The sequence below is a fragment of the Lepisosteus platostomus genome, chromosome 7 (genome assembly GCF_059453375.1).
Source record: "Lepisosteus platostomus isolate fLepPlt1 chromosome 7, fLepPlt1.hap1, whole genome shotgun sequence".
NCBI classification, from domain to species: Eukaryota; Metazoa; Chordata; class Actinopteri; order Semionotiformes; family Lepisosteidae; genus Lepisosteus; species Lepisosteus platostomus.
This window is the reverse complement of record NC_142617.1, coordinates 14,507,032-14,527,313: the sequence shown is the minus strand read 5'-3', so window position 1 is coordinate 14,527,313 and position 20,282 is coordinate 14,507,032. Positions and strand designations below refer to the sequence as shown.

The 20,282-nt window shown below is 39.7% G+C and overlaps 2 protein-coding genes across 11 annotated transcripts in view; one reads left to right on the top strand and one right to left on the bottom strand.

Annotated features, from left to right (window-relative positions):
* Positions 1 to 97: 97 nt before the first annotated feature.
* Positions 98 to 1,842, top strand: zar1l (zygote arrest 1-like). The gene is made up of 4 exons (XM_088639417.1): positions 98 to 763; positions 837 to 929; positions 1,007 to 1,081; positions 1,561 to 1,842. The coding sequence occupies exons 1-4, from the start codon at positions 119 to 121 to the stop codon at positions 1,702 to 1,704; spliced, it is 957 nt and encodes a 318-aa protein (XP_088495543.1). The 5' UTR covers positions 98 to 118; the 3' UTR covers positions 1,705 to 1,842.
* Positions 1,843 to 2,982: 1,140 nt separating this feature from the next.
* Positions 2,983 to 20,282, bottom strand: part of LOC148658349 (protein furry homolog) — a 112,704-nt gene continuing 95,404 nt past the window's right edge. For 7 of the 10 annotated variants that reach the window (XM_088639414.1, XM_088639407.1, XM_088639409.1 and 4 more), the window contains exons 50-62: positions 19,808 to 19,882; positions 18,709 to 18,879; positions 16,124 to 16,324; positions 15,169 to 15,312; positions 14,026 to 14,192; positions 12,699 to 12,903; positions 12,026 to 12,175; positions 11,532 to 11,630; positions 10,672 to 10,755; positions 8,347 to 8,364; positions 7,485 to 7,595; positions 5,580 to 5,782; positions 2,983 to 4,396 (exon numbers count right to left, since the gene is read on the bottom strand). In XM_088639414.1, coding sequence (XP_088495540.1) covers positions 4,138 to 4,396; positions 5,580 to 5,782; positions 7,485 to 7,595; positions 8,347 to 8,364; positions 10,672 to 10,755; positions 11,532 to 11,630; positions 12,026 to 12,175; positions 12,699 to 12,903; positions 14,026 to 14,192; positions 15,169 to 15,312; positions 16,124 to 16,324; positions 18,709 to 18,879; positions 19,808 to 19,882 — 1,887 coding nt within the window. In that variant the 3' untranslated portion in view covers positions 2,983 to 4,137. The other 3 variants (XM_088639410.1, XM_088639416.1, XM_088639415.1) reach the window with 2 other exon arrangements.

Genomic DNA, 20,282 nt, shown 5'->3' with positions numbered 1-20,282 from the left:
CAATTATATTGTGATTTAGTAACTAATGTGATTACCTCAATTAGCACGTCACAAATCACAAATGCTCATCGAACGCCTTATTTAAACCGGCTGGCGAATCACTCTGTATCTGAGTGCGATGGAAGGGTTCCTACTGCCGCCATATAACTATAATGTTTATCCAGGCTATGGCCCGTATACCCACTACAACCAGAAACCAAAGCACCAGAACTGGAATAAAAAGGGCGAAACCTACATCGCCCCCGAAGCTGTGGATTATCTGGATATTTGCAAAAGAGCTCAACTGAAAGCAATCCTCTCTCAGGTAAACCCGAACCTCACGCCTCGGCTGAGGAAAGCCAATACAAAGGAGATCGGGGTTCAAGTTAACCCTAAGGTAGATGCTGTTGTGCAGTGCTCTCTCGGACCCAAGACGCTCTTCTACCGCCAGAGAAAATGGGTTCCCCCGAGGAGCCCAGCTATGAGCCCTTCGCTAATGAAAAGCAAATTCATGCCCAGCACTCCTGTGAACAACGTCCGTTTTTCACGACCTATTGCGATCTACTCGCCGGTGTTTGACAGGAGGTTCTTTACTCTGGCTGATAAAGAAAACAAGGAGAACGACTTCTCTTCGGATTCGGATGCCGACGAGCGAGACGAAGGCGCAAAGACTCTCCCACCGACCAAGGAGGGTGGACATGAATTTCAGCCGAAGCACGATGAGGGGCAGCAGGTCGATAAAGTGTACAGTACCTCCCAAGAGCAAAGGAAATTCAGATTCCAGGTGAGCTGCCCCGCCCCCTTCTCGGTTTTGGTGGTTTTTGTTTTCAGAGAAATTAACCGGCTTCTGCTTGTAGTTTCTGGAACAGAAGTATGGGTTCTTCCACTGCAGCCAGTGTAATATCCGATGGGAAAGCGCTTATGTGTGGTGCATCTCAGGAACCAATAAGGTAAATTGGCGTGCGGTAATGTCGCTAGCCCAGTCCAAGTTAATTTGCGTTAATGGTACTAACGATTTCTGCAACAGGTGTACTTCAAGCAACTGTGCCGCAAGTGTCAGAAGGGCTATAATCCCTACAAAGTGGAGTCTATCCTTTGCCAGGTACGCTGTCTGCAGCCATCAATCGGTTTATCAAATGCACAACCGTTCAGTATGCAGCAGTAGTTGCTGGCAATGGCCTTTCTACGAGCTCACCGGGGGTTATATTGTTCCAAATGGCGCAGACCGGGAAGGCTGCTGTCCTGCGAGCTCCTATTCGTCCTTCTTTGTTTTTTTTTCGTACTGCTAATCCATTCTATTAAACCTTCCACTGCGTGACTTGTTTCAGCTCCATCTGTGGCAGTAAAGAGCCAAACTATTGGATTCATGTCTAGTGTAGATTAGAGTATATTTAGCTGCCCCTGTATTACAGCAGTGCTTGAAGATTTATTACTAAGCCCGAGGCTGCCCCTTCATGAAATTGACAGGCAGAAAGGAGCAATAAAATGTGCTTCTATGAACCTGGATGGTACCTTGTAGCTTCTGTAAATGGGACAAGTGTATAACGATGGCTACTGCTTCAACTTGATGTCCTCTTGCAGACCTGCTCCAAGAATCGTTGCTCTTGTGTGCTGAAGAAGAGGCACATTGACATCAAGAGGCCTCACCGCCAGGATCTGTGTGGCCGTTGCAAGGGAAAGAGGCTGTCCTGCGACACCACTTACAGCTTCAAGTACATTGTCTAAGACCTACCAACCCACTTGTACACAGGCACTTTCCAGACTGGCTTTTTATAACCTGATTGTTGGCTATGCTGAGATTGATTCTATTTTTGTATCTTTAAATGCAGAGTGTAAATAAAATGTGCAATAAACTACAGCAAACTTAAGCTTCTTTATATGAGGCCTGGGGGGGGGGGGGGATCTTATCTACTGTGGGGATGTGAAATTTCCAGTTAAGCCATGTGGAGACCAATTTAGCAATTTTAGTTCCTCTCACATTTTAAGTGACATTACAGTAGTACTTAAACATTTTATTCTTTGGACAACTCTTATACAGGTGCTTAAGATCAGAATCGAAAGGAGGCTATGAGACTGACTTTTCCTGTTTTTCCAAGTCCCATCTAGTTTGGATACTGAAGGACTGGGTTGCCCATAACACTTGCTTCTTGTACTCGGTGGCTTTTGTTCCAAAACCTTTTCACTATAAAGTCTAATTCTCACTCCACAGCTGTATTGCAGTGCAGAATAGCCTTCATTTGTAGAAACGGTTAACTGTAACTTGAAATATTAACAGCTTGTGCCTTTGGTGAAGGCTTCCAACCTTTTGCCCTGGAGAGACCTACTAAAGCAGGTTTTATTGAGTAGTCCCAAACTTCTAAGAAATTGAAACCAGTTTAGTGTAATTTAAGATCATTCAGCACCAGTAGCCGAGCAGCCTTTCAGTTGTTGAGTAGAGTTCCTAGGCTTGGAGTGTCTCGTGTAATTCATCAATTAATGTGCCCAGGGTCTAGAAAAACTAGTTTTTTTTTTTTGTGATCTACACATGGGGGCTCTCCAGGCCATGCTGTCACTATTGGATGGAGCAAATTGGTAATCTTTAAATGAGGATATTCTTTGTCTTAACCTACAAGAGTTATTTGTGAACAACCAACATTCATGTTACTGAGGTAGCATGGAAGTCAGTCCTACTGCCTCAAAGCTCTTGAGACTGGCACCCCCTTCTTGGTGGAGTTTGCATGCTGTTAAGCCTATAGCCCCTTCATGTCCACTATGCTTCTGGGATAGGAATTGGGTGGGCTAGGACCAGGAATAAGTGGCTTTCTGAGGGAAGGTGGAGGGCTTTTACTGCAAGGGTTTTCTAAAGCTAAAGCACGTGCCTTTCTTTTGTTTTAAAAGAAGCTATTAGAACAGTAGATCTGTTGCTTTTTCACTTCCAAATATAGGTCTGATTTTAGTGTTTTTTTTCAAGTAAATATGACCCTTGAGGTTGGAAAATGAGTTGAACATTTAAACATTCAAAACTTATTTGTGATCTTTTTACTTTGTTACATAAGTGTACAGAACAACCCAAATTACTTCACAAAAGCTGTAAAAGTATTTACAAGGTGAAAAACATACATAAATACTCTTCCTAATGGAAGCTTTTTTTAATGTGCAACATTTCTTTACATGCACACATTTCTGTATTTTTACTGCACAAATTAAAAAATAAAATCTTACCAGCTTGAGCAAAGCTCCTTTTGTACTATATACAGATGCATCTTTCCGTTAAAATGAGAATTTCTGAATAACTTTCATAAATATTCAAATACAATTCATAATACATAAAGTATGCATGCTTGGCAGTTTAAGTAGACTGGACATGAACAATCGTTTTCATTCTAGAAATCTACTTTTAAGTTAAATGCATTTTGCTTTTTAGTAATGCAAATGAAAACCTAGGAGCAACTGGCTGCACAGTAGAAAGCAAACAACACCTGTATAAAATATGAGGATCAGTCTTTTAAGTGATGAAAGACTAACAGAATAGTATGTGCTTGTAGAACAGTAGCTCTCCACTATTGATTTGTTTTGGAGTAGTTCATGTATTTTGATGCATTACAGTGTTCACTAATTGCGAGTCTGGTTAACAGTTCGTTCCACACACACACACAGTCTCTCAGGATTAACCAAGCAGTGAAAAAATATTTCGTGTCATTCTGTCTGTTAATACAGTTCTTCAGTTTCAAGTAGCCAAAAGCATTAGAATTCCAAAACACATTCTTTCAATTGTATAGTAAAAGTCTTTCACTTGAGAGAAGCATTGCACATTTTCCCCAGACAAATAAAACAGTAAATATCTGCAGAAGAATAAGTTAATAGAACTTTGGTATATCCTTGTTAGGTGCGGAAGTCATTCATCTCAGTAGCAAGTGGTAGCCTCCGCTCTGTGACGCAATAAATAACATTAGTGCAATAAAAGCCAAGTTTAGGTTGTGAAGGGTTTCACACTGCTTTTGCTCACACAGTATTGCTGCACATCCGACGACTTTGCATTAGAAAATCCGAAATCAGCGGTGATCAGACTCTGGACAGCTTGTCCGATTTTCTCCAGAAGCGAAGAGACTTTACGGGGCATCTCTCCACAGCAGCAGCAATTCCAGGTGGGAACGAAAGCTGGGCACTCCACTCCTCCTGTCAGAGACTCGTGCCGGACACGTTGCAGTCTGGGAGGAAGGTTGTGATGACTTTGTAGCCCTGAGCCCTGCGGATCATGTCCCGAATCTCTCCATTCAGCTCCATCAGCCTCATGCAGATCTCAGACAGGTCCTGTTTGGAGCCCACTAGTGCAAACGTGCCTGTCTGTCCCAGGGTTTGGTGTCTGAAGTAAATATTCAGTAGTGTCTGGACCTCGTCTTCTGTGGTGCTTCCAAAGATGTCATTGGGCCACACACTCCTGCCATTAAAAAGGAGCAAACATGGAGTCAGAGTATGCCAAATCCCGTGGGTACAGATACCACGAATTTCGATGTGATAATCTGCTAATGCCATTCCACGCTTTTCTGACAGAGGTCTAAATTTTGAGAGGAGTGTTAAAAAAGGATTCTGTCTCCCGATAAGATGAAAGTTGTATATTCCTACTTCCATGAACACAAGTTATGTTGGCTTTTTGATTAATGGGTTAAACTGAATTTAATTCAAGTTCAGACAATTGTAATGTCGACATCTGGATTAACAAGTCTGAATAACAGCTCCACTTGGTGTTACAAAGTGTAACGTACACAATTTAATTAAGTGCTGAGGGGGGAGCTGTGAAGTGTCAGTGAAAGTATGCACCACACATACACTGACCACACTGTGCACTGACATACACAGAGACATAAAATCTCATGGGATTGTATTCTCAGGGAGAGAGCACTCCTAGTTCAGATGTGATATAACAACCTTGTATCTCGGAAAAGGACAAACATTTTATTTTCACCTTGCAGCACTTTGTAATTTTTGCTGTGTGTTCTTTGAGGCTTTCCAAATGAATTCTAACTTCAAGATTTTTGGCAGCAGCATACAAAGAATTATAGCATACAAAGAAGGGCTGGCCTTCTGGAAACTTCTGGATCTTTTCATATGACCAGAATGTCCAAGCAAATGATTTGGGCATGGGCTCTCTTTGTTGTGCCAAAGGTCCAGAAACCCTTCTTTTAATTTAACCAAATGAGTTGAATCGATACTCCTACAAGTTGTTCTTTTTTGAACTATTTTTGAAAGTGGGTGAAAATGCCTTTCTGATTAAGGCTATTTTCAAATTATGTACTTTGAGTGATATTGAAAAGTTGTGAATTCCCAGAAGCCTTCGATTTATTAGGGCTATCATGAAAAAACACACTCAGACTTTTTGCTGTTAAGGTTCCAGCAGTACAGACCATTCGTGGTCAGGTAAATGTTGAGACCGCTTTTGTAACATAAAGGTTCAACCAATGTAGTTAAAGTAACTTACTGTATATGACCGTTAGATCATATACAGATGACAGAGCTTTGTTTGTGAAATGGACACTGTGTGCCTGCAAGCACACGTGAAGCTGTCTCTGTGTCTTAATGAAACGAGAATGAAAGCGTGTCTGTCTAAGTAAAGAAGCTCTCACCGACACTCCCTGATGTAGCGGATGGCGGTGGTGAACTCGTTATTCTTCAGGCACTCCAACACGGCCTGGACAGCGGTCTCGGAGGAGCTGAATGTAGGCTGGGTGCGAGGGCTCTCCTGGGCCGCCAGGTCACTGGCCATAGAGACAGCCGCGGACCTCAGACTGCTCTTCAGGTCACTCAGCTCTTTGGACATGTTTAACAGCTGGTGTCGACACAGAGAGCAGGGACACAGGTTAGTAAATCACTATACAAGCAACATTTGAAGTGCGAAACTTTTTTCCTGGAAGCATGACTGCCCTTTGGCGACATCTTGTCACTTCTTTACTCTGACGGAAAAAGCATAGTATTTTAATTAGGGGACCCTGGATATACTGTACCTTTCCCAACACTTTCTCAACATTGCACTGTGACAGAAATGTCCACCACCTGTGTGGGTATTCTCTGAGAGCTCGAGTATGATCCCACAGTCCAAAGACATGCTGACTCTGCTAAGTGATGTCTCTAAATTGTCCCCCATACATATGGCCTAGAATGGACTGGCGTTTCATCCAGGGTTCATCCTACCTTGTCCGCATCGCCTAGTAAGTTAGAAACCATAACCAGGTCATGGACTAAGCAGTTGCCGTAAATTGAAGGAACTGAAAATGCTATTCATGTAGTATGGTTTAGAATCACACCATAATTATAACTTCTATTGTAGGTCAAGCACACCTAATCAATTCATATACTAAACAATTTACAAGTGTCTGGAAGAGTACTGTGGAAGGATAAGTAAGCAGTCAGTTTCTCTGAGCACTGTACCTTTTACCACCCTGGATGTTTTCCCCTGTTCAGCACAGCTCAGAGGATCTAAAAGTGTGCTTTAATTTATCTTACTAGGAAATAATGGTGGCTTTTGATTTTAAATAATGAAATGTATGTCAGAAAAAAACAAGTACTTTGGTTTGGTTCAATGCCTACAGTTTGTCAATGTGAAAAACAGTATGCCAAGCTCAACTCCACCTTCAAAATGTATTTTTCTATGCAGTAATCAGCAAAAGAAATAAGCCTTCATTTTTGGTGAGCGCATTTTTGTTCTTAAGGTTTAAAGCCTCACAGCAGAGTTCATATGCCTAATTCTAATGTAGTATATGAACTAATTGATAAGATCATTTTATTGTTTGAAACAAAATAAAAATCGAATGGAGTTCATCCAGTCAGAGTAGCTCAATGGGCCAGAGTTCATTCTGGATGGGATGGCAGTCTACTGAGTGACTGAGGAAGGACCCCCCACAATGCTGGTCTCCACTCATACAGCGTGGGTGTATTCAAGCAACAGGAGTAAAGTACCTCACTCAATATACAACAGGAGTGTCTGCAGCAGGGACTTGAACCCACAACCTACTTGTTACCCACTATGCTGAAAATTTCATGAAACAGAAAAAAATAAAGACAAAAGCAAAAAATTGCTTATAGACCCAACTGGCCACATACTGTAGGATATCAAGACAATTTTGGAAAGACTTATAAAGAGAGTATTCAGTTGTTCTCTCAATCTAAATCATTCATGCTCTTATATCAGGAAGCAACTTACTCCTGACAAAGGTCACTGTGAAAAGTAAATAAACGTGTTTAGAATTGAAAATTTCTGTATGCCTGAGGTACGTGTAAAAAAAGAAAAAATTCTCAACAGAACTCTTTGAATATCACTATTTATTAAATCCTTAAAGCATGAACTTTTGGGGAAAAAAGTCTTCAGGACTTTAAACCAATTCAACCCCCCCCCCGTAACTTTCAAAGAAAAATAATGAACGGGATGTTTCATGCAGAATACTGCGCCTTGTTCTGGCTGAGCCGTAGTAATGATTTCTTTGTTCACCCAGTGAGCAAGTATGTGAGGAAGGAGAATAATGAAGTCAGCCTACCTCTGGTACAGAGCTTATGGCGTGGACCTGTCCAATGAGTTTACAGTAGGATTGAAAAAGCAGCAGCAGCTGAAAGTGGAGTTTGTATAACCGCTGACACAGCTCCAGTTGCTGGTTGGAGAACAAATAAAAAGGCCTTTCTTACAAACAGGAATTAAACATAGAAGTGCAGTTAATACTCCAAACATTTATTTCTATGAACAATACAAACGAATGTTTCTATTATATTTTTAGCTATAACTTCTACACACAACAATGTTTGGTGCATGACAGATATACTTTTTATCCTCTTTGAGGCAGATTAAATGCTTTTAAATCCCTTTCTCAGAGAAGCATGTTACCGATATTAATATGCTAAATGAAGTACAGGCAGTTAAATATCTCTGAGTGTTTTTTTCACTATGCTTGATTTAAAATAAAAAAAAGTATAAAAATATGCCCTATAATAGACTCATTTTATTTATTTTAGGAAAATAAAGCTATTGACATGTCAGATTCAAATTTGAACCCCATTTGAAATGAAGGCATTAGAAAACTGCAAGACATTTGAAAAACATTTGTCCCGGTGTGTTTCTGTAAATGTGCTGTTTTATACAAAAAAGCAAACTGTCGGCCCTTGAACTCAAGGTTTTGAACATACTACTTGAATTCTCCCTTCAGAACTAGAGAAGCCAGGACCTTCTTGGAAGCCAGAATTATTGTGACACCATTTTTATTTGAGGAGCAATAACTCAAACAGCACAAGAAAGTTTTTAAAAAGAAAACGTAGCAGGACGTCAATAATTGTCCGAAAAGGCAATCTTTTCTTTATCCCACCAAAAAAGATTGCCCGGAAAGATTGAAAAACTGTTCTTGAACTTACTGCCAGAGATTCCATTTGCTACACAGCAAGCATGTGATAGGATACAAAAAGGTGAGAGGAAGAAAATATAGAAAATCAATGAAGAGCATGCACAGTTTAGCACAATCCCATTCAGATGACAACAGTATTAGCAGTAATCATAATGTTTTGATTTCATAGAACATGCAAGGAAAGAGAAGCTGTTGGTGTAAACAGAGCTTTCCAAACAGCTACATCAAAACAGTCACAGAGGGAGCATTGCCCTCATGGTTGTCTTTCTCAAGCAAAGCAGGAAAGCAGTCGTGGCTTTTATATGAACAGGTACTCTGCTGGGAAAACCTAGTTCAGATTATTTCTACTAACCCGATGGGGAAAATCAGGTTTTAAATCTCACAGATTTCTTCTAAATGTTTAGAAGGAGGACTGATTATTTGTGCGTGTCCTCTCTTGGCCACCTTAATTCAAACTTAAAATGATACACTGTGGATTTCTTACAAGAATTGAAGTGGAGGGATTTTACTGCACCTGCCTGGGAGGTGCATTTGCTTGAAAATCCATTTTCTGCCCAGCAGAGTTCAGATGTCACACTGTCAAACTGATCAGAGCAGAATGAAGGAATCAATGTAATGCTTGGCAGCTAGGGTTATCCAGACAAGCTCATAGCCAAGTAGACAGATACAAGGAAAAATGAAAGTATTTCACTCACAGAACTACTCAAGAGTTATTGTAATCATCATAGAAAAAAGTAGGGGAAACGTAGAAGATCAATTTAGATAGCAATACAGTCTTTAATGAACCAAATTACATTGTTATTTTTTTATATAGGAACATGGAGAGTTTGCCATTTAATGAAATTATACATTAGACATCAGGAAGGCTTTCTGTCATTTTTTTGTTAGTCAAATTATATGGAATTTTAGCTGCTCCTTCTTGCATTTATCCTTGTTAATTTACACATGACATCAACTTAGCTCAAAAAGTTCAATAATGTTCAAGGAAAGTAAAAGTATCAGTACGTTAGCTGCACAAATGGGTAAAAATATACTGGAAGTCATTTTGGATTAGTAATAACAGAATTGAACCCAGAACCCTTTGGACAGGACACAAAAACTCTAATACTCTGGACTGTGGCATGAGTGATAGAAAATACAGATCATGTTTCATTCGCAGCATTTTCTTAATCAATACTAAAACACAAACTACTAGTTCTCAAGTTGTTGCACCATTTATCAAACTAGGATGAAAGCAGATTAGCGTTAGAGGAAACAAGTTTCTTTTAGCTTGGTTTGCTGTTTTTAGTAACATTTAATAAGATTACCAACCCCACGTGCTTATCTGTAGTACTCTTCGTATTGATATATTGTAAATCATCCTCATTGCTAAGCATGTGTTGTAATTACCTCATCATCAGACACCTGCATTCATCTTTTTCTGATTGTTATGATATGTGTTTATAAATCGTAAGCTTGTGTTTTATTATCATTTTCTGTGCTTTACTTTGAGGCAATATACACTTATAATTCACTGTGAATAAGAGTATATGCAAAGCAAATAAACAATGAAAACTACAATTTTCTTCAACCATCTCCGACAGAAAGTAGCTGTTTTTCCATTTGTCCCTTTTCCTCATCTCACAATTCACTTTACTGTCTCTACCACAGTTCATTTATTTGACATTGGAACTACAAAGTAATGAAATTGGGCTTTGTTTTAAAATAAATGGAAATCTGTTAGGTTCCAGGTACACAATGTGTAAACTCAGTATGAGAAATAATTAAATGAATTGGTGCATATTTCAGACAATAATTCCAAATTACCACAGAAGTACATTAGTATTACATTTTCCTATCACCTGAAATACGTACTCTGTAAGCATTATTCCACCATAAAAACAAAAGAAATAAGCTTGGGCAGAATGACAGAGTGTCAGATTTCCTAGGAATTGTGTCAACAGTAGTTAGTTCTTTCTAAAAATAATTCAAGCTTAATAATGCTTTGATGACTGACACAATGTGCAGTATTTAAAATGGGGACGGTTTCTTGCCAATATATTTTGAATTAGTTGAATTCAGAAGCAAGTTGAGTGAATCGTAATTCTGCTAAAATACTCTGTACACAACATTTACTGTTTCCAGTCTTCAGGTATAATCAATACCAGACTCTAAAAACTGCATAATAACCATCGAACTAAGCTCCAGTTACCTGAATTCTTCAATGTCAATGCCAAATGTTATCAATATTAACATTTACTCAGCTAGTGTCATCATAAATTGTGCAGTGATTTTAAAATTTGCAGAGTGCTTCAAGTACACATCACTATTTTTATAACAAGATCACATTTCCTACCTTTTCCTCTGAGTCTCCTGGCTGATAAGTAATAACTCCATCCCCCGAGCCTTTGGGAAAGCTTGCCTTGCAGTTTCTCAACCACTGTGAAAACAAGGAAGCTGCAAATCAGTACATTTCTAGAGAAACCTATGGGTCATCTAAAGGTTATTTTTATCAGGGTGTTTAATCAAAAGAGATGAACAGACTGATTTCCATGACCTTTTTTTAATTATTAAAATGCCTTTTTCTTTATCAATAAATGTCTTATTTCTTAATCGATAAATGTCTTTTGACGTCCTGGCTGCAATTCTTAGATGTATTTTGATTTGCCAATAAAGCAAGGATCAGTAGCTGTCCCTTCATAATCATGAGGTGATTGACATGAGTTGTTATGGGAGATAATCTGTTCCTTACTGGGAATGGAAAACAGTTGTGTGTTACATCTTTAATAGCGAAGAATCTTTAGCACGCCCTTTTCCAAACATATTTTGACAGAATGCCATAGACACCAAGATAGTAGTGTTTTTCTGCTGCAGCCATGATCTGCTAGGAAAGCAATTACAGGTGGTATTTCTTGTTCTGCTTGTACTGGCATTGAAGATTTGGTTGCCAGAGCATTGTTTGCTCAGTATGTAGGAATCCCAACAGGCTTTCATGGTAACTGAAGTGGCTTCAGGACGGAAGGAGTCCTTCTGAATGTCACCACATCAATGCCAACTCTAAATTTCTCATTGCTAAATAAGGTTTCAATAGAGGAAATTTGTCCTTGGACCAGTAAAATAGCAAAGCAAAGTGCTGACAGCTATAGCCAGTCAGTCTGAAAGGCTCCTTTTCTGCAAAACCTTGAGAAATCACTGTGGTAAGTGAGCAGGCCTTACTGAAATGGCTGCTTCTTTCCTGTTGTTGTAGGTGTCCAAATATTCTTGGAGCTCAAGTACGCTAAACTTCATCTTCTCTAATAACCCGTAAGAGATGATCTGGAAGAAAAATATAGCAAAAAAAGTAAACAACAAAAATAAATCCTCAAATCTTTACAATGAGAGAGAAGACGGTCCCATTAATGTCAAAATATGTTTTATAATGAGCAACCTTCTAAATGATTCCTTCATTACTACATTTTAATTTACAACATTTTAAAGTTTTAGCATTGTCCCTTAAAAATAATACAGATCAAAAGACAGAGGGCATTATTTTTCATTCAGGAATAGCTATACTACAGTAGTTATCTGATAAGAGCCAACAATGCCAGACCCGGTGAATGAGTGAACTTTTTCAATGTTTTCAGATAGCAATGAAGATTTACAATGAAGGGCAGACAATTAAAAAAGACCCTGACTGAGGTATTTCTTTAATTGTCATACACAATACTCACAGTATCTGCATCTACAAAGAGTGTGGGGCACTCTGAGCATGATGTCAGCATTTGGGAAGACCTCACGAACTTTGACCCTATCCCACGAAGGCCATCTCCAAGGTAACCAGCAGCATCACAGGTTAAGGAGCAGAACTTGTTTTGTATATTCTGGGAAGCACAATATTTTTTACAGGTTTACATTTCAAGACCAGCTTGGGGAAGGGTTATCATTCATCATATCACAGGCCAACTCGGGCTACACAGAAGGTTTTCTGAACTATTGCCTGTCAATAAACACTAATTTGTACATAGAAAAGCCTTGATATTCTTTTCAGTCTTGTTAAAATAACTGAAAACAAGCTGTTGAATAAAGAAGATGAAAAAAATCTAAATACCATTATTTCACTGGAGTAACATATGTGCTCACTAAAATGTTCAAATACTTCTAAATATTTATTTTTTAAATTAAAATTGACAATGGAAAAGTAGCTTCTAGCCTTCTGGTCTACATTTAAACTAAAACCTTGGGCCCAGTACTGAAGTAGTTCTTAAGTACCAGACATTATTGCTCTTCTACAGATTTTAGGATAAGGTGTCTAGAGTTCGCCTGAAGAATAAGTTTCCACGGTTGCCTAAAAACAGGATTGAACTACACCACTCCATAAAGTGGGGATGCCATCTTATTCCTCACCTGGAACAAGGAGGAAAAGACGTGAAATGTGTAGATGGCACAGGAGCCGTCGGAATCGGACACCAGCTGGTTGATGTGGTTGCGCCAGGCCTCCTCGGCGTCATCACAGACTGCGGGCTGGAAGGCAGCCAGGATGGCAGAGAAGAAGGGGGAGGGCAGTGGAGAGGCCCGGGCTTCTTGTGTGTCCTCCCTCTCCTCTCTGAAACTGACCACACAAATCGCTGCTCGCTTAGCAGGGTACTTACAGTACCATGCTGCATAACCTACTTTAAACCTACTATCTCTGCGGTCAGTTGGTTCTTGTATTTGACAATACATAATGCCAGTACAGGAATTCCAGGCATCTCTGCTATAACGCGATAGATGCGTTCCTGTAAAACCTCGCTTTTTGCAACATTGCGCAATGGAAATAACAGGGCTTATAGGAAAAATAGGGTTAGGGGCAGACCACTCAAAACCTAACCAAAGCTTTACCACATGTGATAATTATCCTAATAAAAATGTTAACACAGTTTAAATACATGTTAAATTCATAATAAAGAAAGAAATACTACAGTAAATTTAGGACTTTATCTTGAAAAAAAGTGATGTTCACCACCTGAAATTTTATCACCAGCACGCTTCTTAGAAACATTCTTGTCACCTTGTCCACTCATATTTACAGCAATACTGAAGATTTAGTGAAAATAGCACAACAACTGAGGAGCATCTCCCAATTAGCACTTCCAAAACAAAGCACATGAGGCAACTGAGCATCATTCCTCCACGGACCACCTCGTTCAGTTGTGTTACGCCGCGACGCAAAATGTAAACATCGGGGATGAAATCGTGTAGAACCCAATGTGAGTTTAGTGTAATACAGACATCTTTCCCCTATTTATCAATCGCGTATGAGGCAATTCGCGGTTTGGCAGCTCGTGTAATAGCAGAGATCACTGCACTGAGTTAGAACTGAGAACATGGTGACAAAGCCATCATGTCAGCCTCTTCAAAACAGGATGTTTTAGTCTGTGAAGGCAGTCTGTAGCTCCACTACAAAACGAGCCCGTTTCAGAACTGAAAGTAAGTAGAAACTGCTATGAAAATACACTAAATAATAAGGTTTTAATTTATACTTTCCTGTCTGCTCTTTATCAATATATTAATAAATTATATAGGTTATCAAAGTGTCCTAATTTCCAGATGATTTTGTGGCAAAGCAAATGCTTTGTGAATCACTCTAATGCTCATGTCTGAATCATTTCTGGCAATGTAAAAAATGCATTGAGATGTAGTGCAGTTCACAGATGAAACACGCTCAAGTGCGAGTAGCTATGAAGCTGTGTACCTTGGGAGGCCTGTGTGCTCAAGGTCCACATCCCCTTTGTCTTCTCCCTGAGCCATTTCTAATGGGAAACTGTCGCTGCCTTCAAAGCCAGGTGGCACTTCGCTGACGGACAGAGAGAGGTCATCCTCGTGGACATTGGTATCTTCGTCCTCGGCTGAGACTTCAACCTGATGGTGAGGGATGCTGGCTCAGTCTTGGAAGAGGCACTGCTTACAATCCACAGCACTATGGCTTTTTAACTGATCCACTAGCATCTCTAATAACTGAAGGTGGTAGTCACCTCTGCCAGTTACAGTAGGTGTTACAGGAAAGCACTTTACAAAGCAGTAAAGTGGTCTGATGCACTAAAAAACACTAATAAATAAGAGTTATATAATTGAAACAGTGCTTTTTTATACTGCTCATTAAGCATTACAAATAAACATTTACATTGCATTTCGGGCTTAAGGTTTTTAGTACTAATTGAAAGGATTAATGGTTTCACTGACCTTTTCCAAAGGACAGAGTCAATCCATGTGGCTTTTTATGCCCCCAGGAGTGGTGAAATGATACCAATTCAGCAAAGATTCAAGACCAGAACTTAATATTGTGGTACAAAAATGTACGACAAGGCAATGTGTACAACTCCTGTATTTGTTTTCCAAGAAACCAGCAGATTCTTTTCCCTTTCATGCAGCTGCCCACAGAATAGTTGTGCACATTGCCTTATTGAAAGAGTAAGCAAGAATCCCTCCCTGCAGCTACCGTACCCAGACCCCAGTCGGCCCAGAGAATGCAAAGGAAAGCAGCGCTTAGCCTAAAGAAAAGGATTTAGAGAGCAAAGCGTGACGTGCAAATGCTTATTTAAAGTGCTTAAGCTTTTGTTTTACATGCAGATATTACAGACACTTGAAAGGTAAGACCCTATTTGACCTGGCATGTCATTTCTAAGGAGACCGCACAGAAATTTACCCACCTCCACCCCCCATCAACCACACAACCCCCCACCAAACCTTCAACTCCCCTTGTGCCAAACCCTGCCCCACACAGACGCTGGCATTACAACATGTCCTGTTCAGCAGCATCAGGAAATATGGCAAAGATGGGAGTGCGACAGAAATTAGCATTCCCCCACAGATCTTTCCCAATCAACCCCTTAGTCACCCGCTGATTAGAGTCTTCAGGGAGAGAGACTTCGAAACTAGGAGTTCTGGTATTCAGGGAGTGTGGATCAGCAGAGGTGGTGTCAAAGGAGGTGGACAGGGAGTCTGTGTGGTTCGTCTCCTCGGAGGGAGAGAGGTTCATGGTCTGTAATGACACAAATCAAGCAAGCCAAGCCATAGGTCATCATTTGTAGTTTAATCCAACGTTTTGCTGATAATTGGATTTTAATCACACGTTTTAATGATAAAAGCAATATTGTACTTGGACTCTTGAGATTACAGAGCCCTGACAAAAGAAAAACAGTACTGTAACATGATGGAAAAAACACACACACAAAACAACTGCTAAGATGGCAGGAACCTGACCTGAAAATTAAGGTTCTGCCGCCCTTTAACCCAGTCAATTCTACTATCCAGCAATTAACCAGAACACACTGTCAAAACGACTGAGGCTTATTGTACCATTCAGTATATGCAGAGACAGGAAAAGTGCAAGAGAAGTATTTTCCTTGCTACAATGCATTTTAGACTAATTGCCCACACAGGGAGCTCATACTAGGCACACTGCAGTATTTAAATCAGTTGGAGAATGGCACTGTAAGCACAATGAAAACAAACAGCCAGCTTCTGGAATCAGCCAGTAAGTAATGGAGGGAGGGACTACAGTAAGTGTGTGCTGATTGGACATCAAGGAACAGGTGGGCCCACAGGAATGTGTGGTCTTTATTTTTAACTTTGGGTGTCAAGACAGACACATTAATGCAAACATGTTTCACCACAACACACCAAAGATTATGACAATCCAGTTAAAAAAAAGAAGCCATACTTATGATATCTCTTCTCCTATGCTTTATAGCATTAGGTTCACGAATGCTGTGAGAAACACTACACGTGACTCTCCCCTTTTTTGCAATTTTTCTAAAATACAAGGGTAAAAAAGGAAAACAGCGGCTTACCAGCTGCGAACGCGTGAGTATCTGACTGGCGGTGAGGGACTCTTCTTCGGAGGACTCGTCCGAGTCCTCGTGGTTGATCTTGGCCAGGCTGGGCGTACTGCCGGAATACTGGCTCTCCTCCAGGAGCTGCAGGTCCCCCTTGTCCAGGCTGTCCAACGAGCGGCGCCGCACTCCCCAGTTGAAGTTGTCCACACTCTCGCCCTGCAAAACAGCGCACCTTTCAGCACCGACCCCACGACATGGGTTTCCTGACTTTCCGCAGTCTGCATGAAAAAAGGCGCTCGGGCACACAGTCTACCAAGAATGTTTCAAGGTAAGCCGATCAAGCAGCATAAAAAATGGCAGTTGGTCCATTAAGCCTTTGCCATTCTGATTAAATATTTGCATTTTTTCTAACCCCAGTAGTCTATCTGCAGTACTCCCTGATTCGATTCGGTGCCATGTCACTTTTGGTAAGGACATAAACCGTGGCTGTCAGTAGCTGTCCAAATTCAGCAAAGTTCCAGCTCAAGCTGCAAGGCACATCTTCCTTCTGATAATGTTATTTTAAGAGAAAAACTTCAGGAAATAAAGAAACTTCAGAAAAATTGAAGAAAAACGCAGGAGCTGTACATTAACTGGATTTAATACCTTATAATTATGAAAGTCCAGACTTTTGTCAAGAAATTCAAGCACACTGTTAAATTTATTCAAGCAGCTACCGTTGCCACCATGAAGTAGGAGCTTTAGTAAACTTTAAAAAGCTCAGATTCAATAAAAAAGAATGTTCTGCTGGTTAATACAGAACTGTGTACTGGAAATGCATGCTGACTTGATTTTGGATTAGCAATTTATTTTTTAAGTGTGTCATTAAAACAGCATAAAAAAATGAATGCAGCACAATTTAGGTTTCAGTGGTTCGGTACATGTTGGCTACCACTATAGGTAATTGACGACAAACCTGAAATCGGAGTGAAAATGTATGTTTATGCTGCTTTGTCGTGATTTCACTAGATGACTGATTCAATCAGGTTAGCCTACAACGCATCTAAATGACAAAGAACATTTCTACTGCTCAGACTGGGATTACTCGACCATATGGTTATTGCAGCCTGTACATGTTTGATTTTAAGTGCATTAAGTCACTACAACCAGATTTGTTAAACTAACTGCATGATGTTAGCAAAAGCATTCAATGAGATAGCTCTATTATTGCATATTACTATGTCATGTTAAAAGTCTCCACAAGTAAATTGTTTTTGACTTCAAAGATTTTGTATAAATGTTTCCATCAAGCTGTTAACAATATTTTTTTGTATTTTCTGAGATGGTACTGTCTATATATTAATGATGACTTATTTGTGTGAGCTATCCTACATCTGATTGAGAAAAAAACTCTGAAAAGTAAAAAGTAAATTCCTTCAGATATTTACCCTTTCGCTATAAATAAAAATAAATGGATAAATCTGATCCTGCGGTGACCATGTTATATGAAGACCAATATTCAGTATATTTCACTGCAACCTCAGGATCTCTTCTTGAAATTAAGTTTCATAGGTAAATGACCTTATAGTAAATAAAACAATCCACTAAAAATCACAAACAAGCACACATACACCTGAAATTAAAATATACAAGCTGGAAGGCAGACTGCATAGATGTTAAAAAGGGCCTAGTGCTGGCATGCATTTTTCCTGTGACTATTAGTTCTTAATCATCATTGTAATGCTCAGTCATTATTAAATTATTCTTACTTTTGTTAAGCAAAAAGAAAAACATATTGGCAATGTCCAAAGCAATCATAATCAGACACTGGATGAGCATGCACTGAATGAGAGAGCTGCACTGTCCTATACATATGATGTACATAAACAGCGTAACCTACAAATGTGATACAAGACTACTGTATGTCTGACACACACTCTCCCTGCTCCAGCACACAACTCCAGCACTGCACAATACTCAACTTACCTGAAGCTCCTGGATGGCACAAACAAAAAACAGAAAAAGAAACCACATTACAGAGAATTACAGAATGGCAGTTAGAGCAGAATTTAAAAAAATCATTAACTCTATTTGCACTTTCAGTTGTAAAGTGAAATATGACAAAAACATAGTGTGCCAACACAAAACATGAACATAGTCTGCTCTTTCTCCTGTTTTCTAAGGTACGTTCTTGTTGCACTGCATGTTGTTCTTATATTCTTCAAAATCAAAACCACTGACGAAGGCTATTGTATTTAAACTCAATGCAACTTACACTAAGTCCTGAAGTGTGCAATAACTGTATCCAAATGTTGTTCCAGAAGTCACCTATTGCACAAGGGCTAAATACTATCAGTATTTTAAAGATGCTATAGCTCAAAAGCAAAGGAAAATTATATTTTGGAGTCTTTCTAAATAGTTTCTAGTAAAACTATTACTTTAATACAAATGTTCTGTATTAAAAGGTTAAAAATGTTATTGTATCTTCCTCGTTTTGTCAAAATCAAGCTGAATTATTCAGCTCATTCATTCAATAAATTCCAAACAGTCCAAATTTTTCATGTAAAAAAGCCGGAAGAGATCATCGGTATGTCACGGAGCTCTCAGAACGACGGGCCTACCTCGCCGTCCTCGAGCTCCACATCCAGGAAGTCGAAGTCTCTGAAGACCCTGAACTGCTGCTCGCTGGTGGTGTCGTCCATGTTGTCCTGGTCCCGGGTACCGTCCTCAGAGGGCACCAGGCTGGGCTGGTGCTCAATCAGGTCCAGGTCCCCACAGGAAGAAAAAATGACCTGAAACCAAGGAGCTCATTCATTGAAGGGCTGCACGAGAGTCTGCATACTTCACACACAGAAAACAAACCAGCTCTGGAGCTAACAACAACCTTTTGTGTGACTGTTTAGTTGCAAGGACAGAGAAATAGTGTGGTAATATGACAACAGCCAGAATCAAATAAGGTGTTCCCTCTTATTAGAATGATAATGTTGCTTTATTAGCCCTATACAATTTCTTGCATTAGGAATTCATCTTTTCGCATACCCCAGCTTGCTCTCCATGAGACACAGACAGGGAGAGAAGCTTGGGGTCAGAGCACAGGGTCAGCCATTGTACAGCACCCCTGGAGCAGTTGGGGTTAAGGGCCTTGCTCAGGGGTCCAACAGAGTAGGATTTCTCTGCCAGCTGCGGGATTTGAACCGGCAACCTTCCAGTCACAGGCACAGGTCCTTAGCCACAGAGCCACCGCTCCACCGAGTTCGCTAATGTATGGTCACTTCATTCAGTTTATATTCACATGTTAAATGCATTGGGACTTTCACCTTCCAATTGAGTTTGAAATCAATTGAACACATTTTAGAAAAAATATAACCTGTAAAAATACAGATTCGTTTTGGAAATACTGTTAATGGCAGAACTGAGTTAAACTGAAGTGATATATCTCATTACACTATACATGGATTTTTCTAGGAATTAACTGCTTCTTTTTAACATAAGTATATACTGTAACTATTAACTTTTTAACATTAACAGAACTATAATTCAAATGCCGGTAACAGATATTAGCTAATTTTATTTTTATCTCTAACCCTTTGATGAAAATCATTTTGCCAATTACTGTACAAATTCAAGTTCAGCTAAAAAGAAACAATATATAATAGTTTTAGTAAAATGAGTGCAGTTTTCAAGTTTAAAAAGAAAACCCTCAAGGTATCATGTCCTCACCGAAGGGTTTTTGGTGAGTCCGACTTCCTGTCCGCACAGGGAAAGCACAGTAACAATCTTTTCCCGGGTTCTCTTCTAGAAACCAAAGAAACTTACAAATTAAAATGCAAGAACTCCCAGGGTTTGAAAACCACTCATACGCAACTCAATTTCCACAATAAAGCCTCAGAGCTTCTGCATACAGTACATAATCTCAGTTTATTCCTCCTTCAGGGTAAAGGTTCATATTGGATTAACAGGAAATACCTCACATGTCAACACACAAACAGAACTTATATCCCGCATAATAAGGCATTTCCTGTGTGCACTGACTTCCATAGCATGTTAAAAGGTTTTAATATCCGCAGACCTGAACTTTCCCACCTCTGTGTTTTTGAATTACAGACACAGATTATTATAAGACATTTCACAGAGTTTAAATAGGTTATCTGGCAGTGACTCTAGTAGAGGCATATCACATGAGTCAAATGAGCAA

What these genes read in the sequence shown, in the direction of transcription:
- zar1l (XM_088639417.1), top strand. Translation starts at nt 119, where the DNA reads ATGGAAGGGTTCCTACTGCCGCCATATAACTATAATGTTTATCCAGGC. An exon ending in AAAGGAAATTCAGATTCCAG is followed by an intron (nt 764 to 836) that starts GTGAGCTGCCCC and finishes TTCTGCTTGTAG; the next exon opens with TTTCTGGAACAGAAGTATGG. An exon ending in GCATCTCAGGAACCAATAAG is followed by an intron (nt 930 to 1,006) that starts GTAAATTGGCGT and finishes TTTCTGCAACAG; the next exon opens with GTGTACTTCAAGCAACTGTG.